Source organism: Anser anser (genome assembly GCF_964211835.1).
Source record: "Anser anser genome assembly, contig: HAP1_SCAFFOLD_570, whole genome shotgun sequence".
NCBI classification, from domain to species: Eukaryota; Metazoa; Chordata; class Aves; order Anseriformes; family Anatidae; genus Anser; species Anser anser.
Window position 1 is genome coordinate 16406 of NW_028153925.1, and position 8441 is coordinate 24846.

At 37.2% G+C, this 8441-nt stretch overlaps 1 protein-coding gene across 1 annotated transcript; it reads right to left on the reverse strand.

The window, feature by feature from the left end:
- On the reverse strand, positions 1-2499 carry LOC310891130 (adhesion G-protein coupled receptor V1-like; the record flags this gene model as incomplete). Its single annotated transcript, XM_083853426.1, has 3 exons — positions 1-909; positions 1563-1765; positions 2386-2499. Coding segments are annotated over 3 exons (473 nt in total), but the record flags the coding sequence as incomplete, so codon positions are not given.
- Between the last annotated feature and the right edge of the window lie 5942 nt (positions 2500-8441).

Genomic DNA, 8441 nt, shown 5'->3' on the forward strand with positions numbered 1-8441 from the left:
GTTTCTAATTACTTTTCCCTCCAACAAGCTTTACAATCTCCGTTAAAATTTTTCTCAAATGGAAAAAAAAATCTGTAAGGTATTCAGGGGTTTATGTGGCAGCACCACTATGCTTTGCCGTCCCTTCAGACTAGCCCTTCAAACCAATAATTCTTTCAAGTGTTTGTCTTGTTCTTACAGACAGTTATCTACGAGCTACCTCTGCAGCTACAGCTCAGCAAACTCCCTATGGCCCTCAACATCCACAGCCTATTACTGCTATAATCCATTTGACCTATGTATTGCAGTTCTTCTGATTTCACTCATGTGGAAGAAAAAACAAAACAAAACAAAAAAAAACCAAAACAAACAAACAAAAACACAACACTTTGACTGTTTAGCCTTAAATATTTTATAAATATTCCATATTTTTGAAATGCAACATATTGCTAATATATTTTTGCATTATTTTAGTTCTCATTACCAACCATGAAGTTATACAAAGTGAAAAGCAGCAATTGCCTTTAGATGACCTAACAGATGGCAGTGATACACTTTCCCTAATACATGGTAATAATATACTTGCTATGGGATCTGGTTGTTTCCACCAAGGATTAAGAAAAGAACTGAGGAACAGTTCTTCCCTACGAAAAAAGACAGCTGTATGGGGGTGGGGATGTAGAGGTGCTTTTTGTTTGTTTTCAGAAATAACATAGAAAATAATGCCAAGAAAGACAAGATTTTTATGAACGAGTAGAGGTCATGAAAATACAACTAAGGGCCTGATATATGTGCCTTACCTCCTCCCTCTGGGTTCAACAGCTCCACTTTAAACGTTTTTTCTAATTCAGGAATAGTATTATCAGTGATGTTAACAGTAATGTACTTGTATCTTTCTCCTGGCTGAAATTCCAGTGTACCCACAACAGCCTGCAATATAAGAGCTCTTCATATTTTTGTTCAAGTCTAATGTTTTCATCCATGTAAAAAAAAGAAACAGAACCTTCATTTTGTCTTTTTCAAAACATCTACTTTTCCTCACTTAAGCTTTAAAAAAAAATCTGAAAAATCTGTTTTACAAAAGAAAAAAAAAAAGAAGAAGACATCTAAGTTGACATACTGGTGAGCATCTGCATTCATGTACATTTTTCTTATTTTTCTGCACAAATGATCAGTTGGACAAGCAAGTGCAGATACACGCAGGTTATTTTGCTAGGCATATACAAATCCCAGTATGTACAAGCATAATGTTAACCTGTACATGCACTTGAATAATATGGTCTGTAACAACAGCAAAACTCACAAATTGCTACACTGAAAACTCTGTTAAGAAAAAAAAAAAAAGTTCAAAACCAGAGGCTTTTCCTAGACAATGCAACTTACTGCAGAGAAAAGAATGGAGAAGTCACATGATGTATATTTTTAAGTGAATATTACATATCCATTTGCCACATCACCTTGTAAAGTAGTCTTTCTGTGAAAGAATCATAGCTGGGCTAGAGCAGTCAAACTGAAAGCTATCTCCACGATAAATAACTCTAATTAATTCCAAAACAATTATACCACCTTGGCAGTTGCCATACCTGATAATCTTTGGGACTGAAAGCTGTGACTGGCACTGTTCTGTATTCCACCAGAACTGTTCCAAGAAGGCCTTGTGCACGAACTACCAGTAATCTGACGTGTCCAGCTTCTTCTTTAATAGTAATATGGGGCACAGAAGAGGCTGGAAGAATCATTTTATCACCTGGCTGAGGAGGTGGCCCCACAGAGAACTGGAGCAGACCTGGAAGACAAGAATTACTACTTACATGGCTTTTCATAACAAATTTTAAAGATGATAAACAATTTAAATAAAGTGATTGATAACATATCTTGTGATGGTTCTGAAATTAAAAACCACATATACCAGTATACCCTTAAGCCTCAATCACACTATTTCCAGAGATGTGCTGTGTGCCTTACCCTCTCTCACTGATATTCTTGTCAGTCTTGATAAAAGGCACAGCACAATAATAAAACCTTCTCTTCCCAAAAGAGCCTCACAGGCCACGGTTTTGCGTATTTACTGGTACAAGACATATGGAGAAATGACTCTCATTGTCAGGAATTCTCATTTGATGAAAAACCTGGACAGGATCAACTACATGCAGAGCCTTTATTTGCCCTCACAAGAGAATCATTGCTTGTTTGGGCAGGGAAGATTTGAGGCCTTTTTGTAAAATTATAAAAGAAAACTAATTCAGTATTCATTCATGTATATAAACAATGAATTAATTCAAGTTAGATAAAGTGGAATATATGAGATTGCTTCCTCAACTATTACAACCAAGCAAAGTTTTCATCTGACTGGAAAGAACTACACAATAATCTGAAACAAAGCTGTATAATTCCCATCATTGTTACCGTATGGGTGGTCACTGGCTTTGATGCTGATATCAGTAGTTTCCTTTTCTGGATCTATACTTGCTCCACTGGTAGGAGTTGAACCTAGTTTCCCATCTCCAGACACTGCAGAGACTAATGTCACACGGAAATATTCATTTAACTCCGGAATGTCATCATCAATAACATGCAAATTTAACACCTAGAGAAGGACCAAATCATGGAGAAATCAAACCATGCAACATTCTTTGATTAGTCAGTCAGCTGTATCTGCTGTATAGTTCTGAAAGCAAAGGACACTATTTTTGCTCTCCACATAAATTCAACTAATTTCTAAGATAACATTTTATGTCTAGAATATGCTTTCCAAAAACAATGCTTCCAAGCTACTGGAAATGGAAGGCATATTTTCTGAATTGTTTCAAACTACATAAATAAGTGATAATAAATACTTGTTTGGTTGGTTTTGTATATCTTCACAAAAGCAGAGTTTAATTTCCATGTACTGAACATGAAATATCTGATAAATTTTAAAATCTTTTTGAAATTATGCTTATGAAGAGACATTACAGTGATTAATCCAATTTAGAGAGCAAATAAATTGAGCTTATTATACCACCTGACACTTTGACCTGCAGATCATACGATTTACTAACATAACCTTGCTCTAAACACGCTAACACATTCACTTCAGAAAATTCCATCTTTCTTTATGTTTCGATATGGTCGGACAAACATATAGAAAACATTTAAGTAGCTGATCATATTTAGAGGCATGGTAATGAGTAGATTACAAATGTCAGTTGAAAGTCCCTTAGGATATCCCACCTGAAGAGCAGCTTGCTACCAGCCCGTTTCTTAGAGCCATGCACATTAGCTCCTCTGTATGTATGCAGTAAATTGGACCAGTAAGCTGTGTAGCAAGAGCCTACATCAGCCATTTTCTGCCACTAGATAGAGTAATGTGGGCCTCGTCTATGTTGCCATGCTAGAAAAGCTTTGGAAATTTCTGCTATATATGATTGTATGAAATGCAGTAATATCATTTCACAGAGAAATAAAGCTGAATGAACAAACTATTATAACATGAATGAACTATTTTCAGATACCACACGCTTTTGCCAGTCATCACATTATCCAGATTCACAGTTCTAGTGAAGTCACTGGGATCCCTGCAAATGACTTCAGCGAATTTGAGTCCACATTGACTTCTGCAGCCTGATATAAGTGAAACTGAGGATGGTATTTTCTACTCACAATTCATCCTTATTATACAAACAATAATAGAAAGTGTATGTTGTTTCTACAGTACTGTGGTCCCGCACCACTTCTTCAAATAAATTTAACAATTCTGTGCTGTACATCAGGATTGAATTCATTGAAACAGATTATTTTTATTTCTATTTCTAGCACACGCTGTTTATTACCACAGAATTTTAATCATAGGACAGCCCACGTTGGATGGGACATCAAAAGATGAAGTTCAATGTTTCATGGAAAAAAAAAAAATAGATGAAATAATCCAGCACCATGTTCAACTGCATCTTAAGCACCCCTGGTGATGGGAATTCTACCATAGAACCATACATTGGTTTGGGCTGGAAGGGACCTTAAAGCCCACCCAGCGCCACCCCCTGCCATGGGCAGGGACACCTCCCCCCAGCCCAGGCTGCCCTCAGCCCCATCCAGCCTGGCCTTGGGCTCTGCCAGGGATGGGGCAGCCGCAGCTCCTCTGGGCAGCCTGGGCCTGGGCCTCACCGCCCTCTGAGGGAAGAATTTCCTCCTTCACCCCCTCCCTCGCCCTGCTGCCCACGCTGCTGTTGGTGCAGCCCAGGGTACGGGTGGCTTTCTGGGCTGCAAGCACACATTGCCGGCTCATGTCGAGCTTCTCATCAACCACCACGCCCAGGTCCTTCCCCCCCCAAGGGGTGCTCTCAGTGCTTTCTCTGCCCAGCCTGTGTTTGTGCTTGGGATTGCCCTGGCCCAGATGCTGAGGTCGGGACAACCCGACCCTGTCCCTAAGGAAGTCGTTCCAGTAGTTGTAAAAAATTTCAAGACAAAACCTCTCCCACTCTATCTTTGTACTCTTTGCCCTCTGTCTTCTCCTGTGGTTTCTTGAGAAGAGAGAGCCTCTGTCAACTCTGGAGCTGCCCTTTAGGTACTGTAATAATGGGATCAAAGTCCCCTTCTAAAGGGTGAAAAGATCTAACCCCTTGAGTCTTTCCTTAGAGGACAGGTTCTCCAGCTCTTTGATCATCTTTCTGGCCCTCTTTTGGACCTCCAGTCTGCCCACATAATTTTTTAATTGTGGGCCTCTGTAGCTTTGAATTCCTACTCTTCAGTGTATCCTGGTATCCTGGTATTTCTTTTTTCTTTTTCTTTTTTTTTTAAACTAATTCAGATAAGGAATTTCGTAAGACTTTTAGAAAGCTTTCTCAGAAGCAGCTAAAGCTTCCCTTATGTATCATTTCTCTTTCTCTCCCCCAACTCAGAGATGCAATTCTGATTACCAATTTCAGGTGTCTCTAAGGCCAGAATATTGAATAATTTCCTTATGTTCCAGTTGCTCGCACACTTTATGCAGAGGAATAGATTAAAGCAGACAGTAATCATTTCAGGGAGACTCAAAAACAGCTATTGTTACAAGAACACCTTTAATCTCCTGTTTCTGATTTTGAATTTAAAAGGAGACAGAACCTGGATAGCCTTGAGTGCAAGAACAGCAATGAATCTTACTATTGCCTATTTAATTGTTGTGGACATAAATTTGAGTTACAACACTCAGATCAAACCTGATCATTTTCCAATTTCGAAAGTACATGGACTATCTACACTTTTTAAAGTATATGTACACATACACATAAATACAGTTAATATTTTTTATGTATATGTACATATATCTAATATGTACATGCACACATGGTGTCTTTTGAACTGACATATACACAGAGCTACAAATAACACTTTCTTGTTGTCAGGGATGGAAAAAAAGAAAGAAAGAAAATATATATATAACAAAAAAATAACAACATAAAATAACAAAATAAAAAATAATAAGAAGAAAAGCCATGTGAAGTAAACACTCTCTAGTATGCAAACCAGCCAAGCACCCTCAGAAGGTATTTTCCAGGAGGTTTGTAAAGGACAGGATGAATTGTTAATAGGAAGGTAGGGTTTACCTCTGATCTCTGCCAAGGAACGAATGTGATAGTGCCACTGCTATTAGAAAAATCGGTAACAGAGTAATTAATGCCAGTGGAATCAACCTGTGAGATAATGTACTTTATATACACATAGTCTAGGGCTCCCCTTGTACGCTCCACAACACAGGATATAGTGGAACCTTCATCAGCAGTCTGGAAGAAAGCAAAAATTTGGAACGTTTATTACTGTCAAAGTAAATCAAGGCAATTTCATTAAATAACACGAAAATATTTAATGCCAGACAAATGTTCAAGTAAAAAATTGCTGTCATGTTACTTTCAGCTCTTTTGGAGTGTTAGGAAGCTGAAACTGACCTTGATGCCAATCAGAACAATCCTAGTGGAATCTGCAAAAGTCTGATGCCTCCCTGAGGACTATTAAGGTAACAAATAACAATACACTGCAGTTCGTCCTGGACACAACCCCTTTCCTAAAACTATGCGTCAGAGACAGAATCAATATGCTTGAAATGTACCTGTCGAAAGCAAATGAAACTATTGCTTTATAATAACGTCAATATTGTAATTTTCCTTAGCAATAATTTAAAGAAAGATTTGGATCAGCACTTTCTCTAACCAGACACACTATGGATAGAAATAAACTATACCATCATCATTCAGAAAAACAGATTTTTCTCTTCTACTGTCCTCCTTACAATTCTGTATCTTCACAGATAACATGACTTCTGCAGCGACAACTTCACGTCTCTGGAATGAAGCTTTAATTGGTACTGACCTTCTATTTTAGAAAATAACGTTCATAAAATTAACATAGAAAATAATTTTATCTGAAAGTTATTGGAAAGGTTAAAGCTATCTTATGCATTAGATAAATTTCAGGGCTGCTTTGTAAGAAAGCATAGATACTGTGTGTGACTTCAGCTGCCTAGTAGACAGATATGCACAGTTAAACTACTGGTAAAAAAATGCTGTGTTCCTGCATCACCACTAAGAGCTCTAATACTTCCCTGGTGAAATGGACATATGATAGGTGCAAAACAATTACCGTGCCATATAATTATTTTTTTTCTTCATGGTTGGCTGATGATCTGTGGCATCACAGCGTATCAGAGGTACTTGAACCTGAAGGAATCTATTATCATAGCATATGGTAGGCACACAATAAGCAAACTGAACCAAACTGAAAACTAGTATCACTCAGGCAAGACAGTTATTTTAAAAACATCATAAGCACTTTGATTAAAAAAGAATGTAATTAAAGCTCATAAGAGTTCCCAAATGAAAACTATATTAAATTTTTTTTTCCACAAAATAATCCAATACCAGTAGAGATAGCTATCATGTTATTCCCCCTTATAATTGATTAAAGAAGTAAAGAATGATTTATGTTTATTTCAAGCCTCCTCAAAAAGTAGCAAGTTTACACTCTGCATATAGAATGGATACCACTGAAAAAAGATTTCATCTGTTAAAACTAAAACAACAAAAAAAACCACTACTAAATCAACCAACTGACATCAAACATATGCAAATTATAACTTAGTTTATGACAGCAAATGAAGGTGGAAAAATCCATAACACTTTGTCATTGCATGATCTCTAGTAAAATTATCTCAAACACATCATGTGACACAGAAAACTAAAATAAAAATCTTTGCAATAATCCATTCTCAAAAAAAAACCAGAGAATTAAATCTTACATTTTAACTGGTAACTCAAATGTAACAGAAGTGAAGGTAAAATATTTTTCTAGAAAAAAAAAATTAAGCCTTAGTCTTCAGTTTATATAGTAAACTAAATTTTCTTAACCATTTTTTTCTTTAGTTTTTTAAAATTATATAGTAAATCCCAGTGGAACTGAGGTTGTATTAACAGAACATATGCATCTCCAAATCCTAGGAAAACTTTGCTTAACCACAAAAGCAAACACTGCAAAATCTAGGGTTTGTTCAGGTCACTTGGTCCTGCCATTTAGCTTTCTGTGCCTGAAATATCACCTACAATTTCCATTATGACCACCTTACCTCAGGGATACATGCTCCAGTGAAGCCAAATAAACCATTAGCATTATCACTTTTCTGTATTCTTAATCTTGCTGTGGTGTTTTCTTGTGAAATTCGAGCTCCACCACGCACAGAAATGAGCTTTAGTATGAATAATTCTTCTCCTTCTTCCTCTTTGTCATCCTTTGCAGACACGATGAATGATTTATTGGTCTCTCCTTGCCAATACTCCAAATACCCAGAGACAGGGTGGACATCACTTTTTGCAGGAGTTGCATGAAGTTCATAGATCTCTGCTCGTGTCAACTTACGCTCATAAAGCCTTACATCCTGCATTAACCCTGTGTACCTACTGCTGCCGTTGATTCCTGCTCCAATTCTTACTATTCCTGGACCTGAGAAGGAAATTATAATTTTTTCTCATGTTATTGTATTTGTATGAAACAGTCAGCAACTGACTACCTGTTTTTCTTAAAAACCAATGGTAAACTGTTCATTGTCCCTGGATGAGGAATCATATTGATCTTGAGATCCAAAATCAGGAGGTTCCTTGAGCCTCATCTCAATGTTACAGGTAAGTCCTCACAGGCCAAACAATTCCATCCTATGCTGTCCAAGTTTTTCATCCTATTAGTTCTAGCAGCACATTATCATCATCCCTCATTTTTATAAGTCTTACAGACTTGAGGCTCCCTCTTTCCTCCACAGATTTTCAGAGCAGAACTGCAACCCCTTTTAGCCCTTGTTTTGCTGAACAAATCCTACTTTGTTTCCCTCTGCTAGGGCAGCTGATCCATTCTGATGATACTCATGATTACTGCATTAACCCTTCTGGACATCCATTTCATCCACCACACTGTAATTCCATGCAAATTCCAAACTCTTTTTACAACAGCATTTATATTTCTCT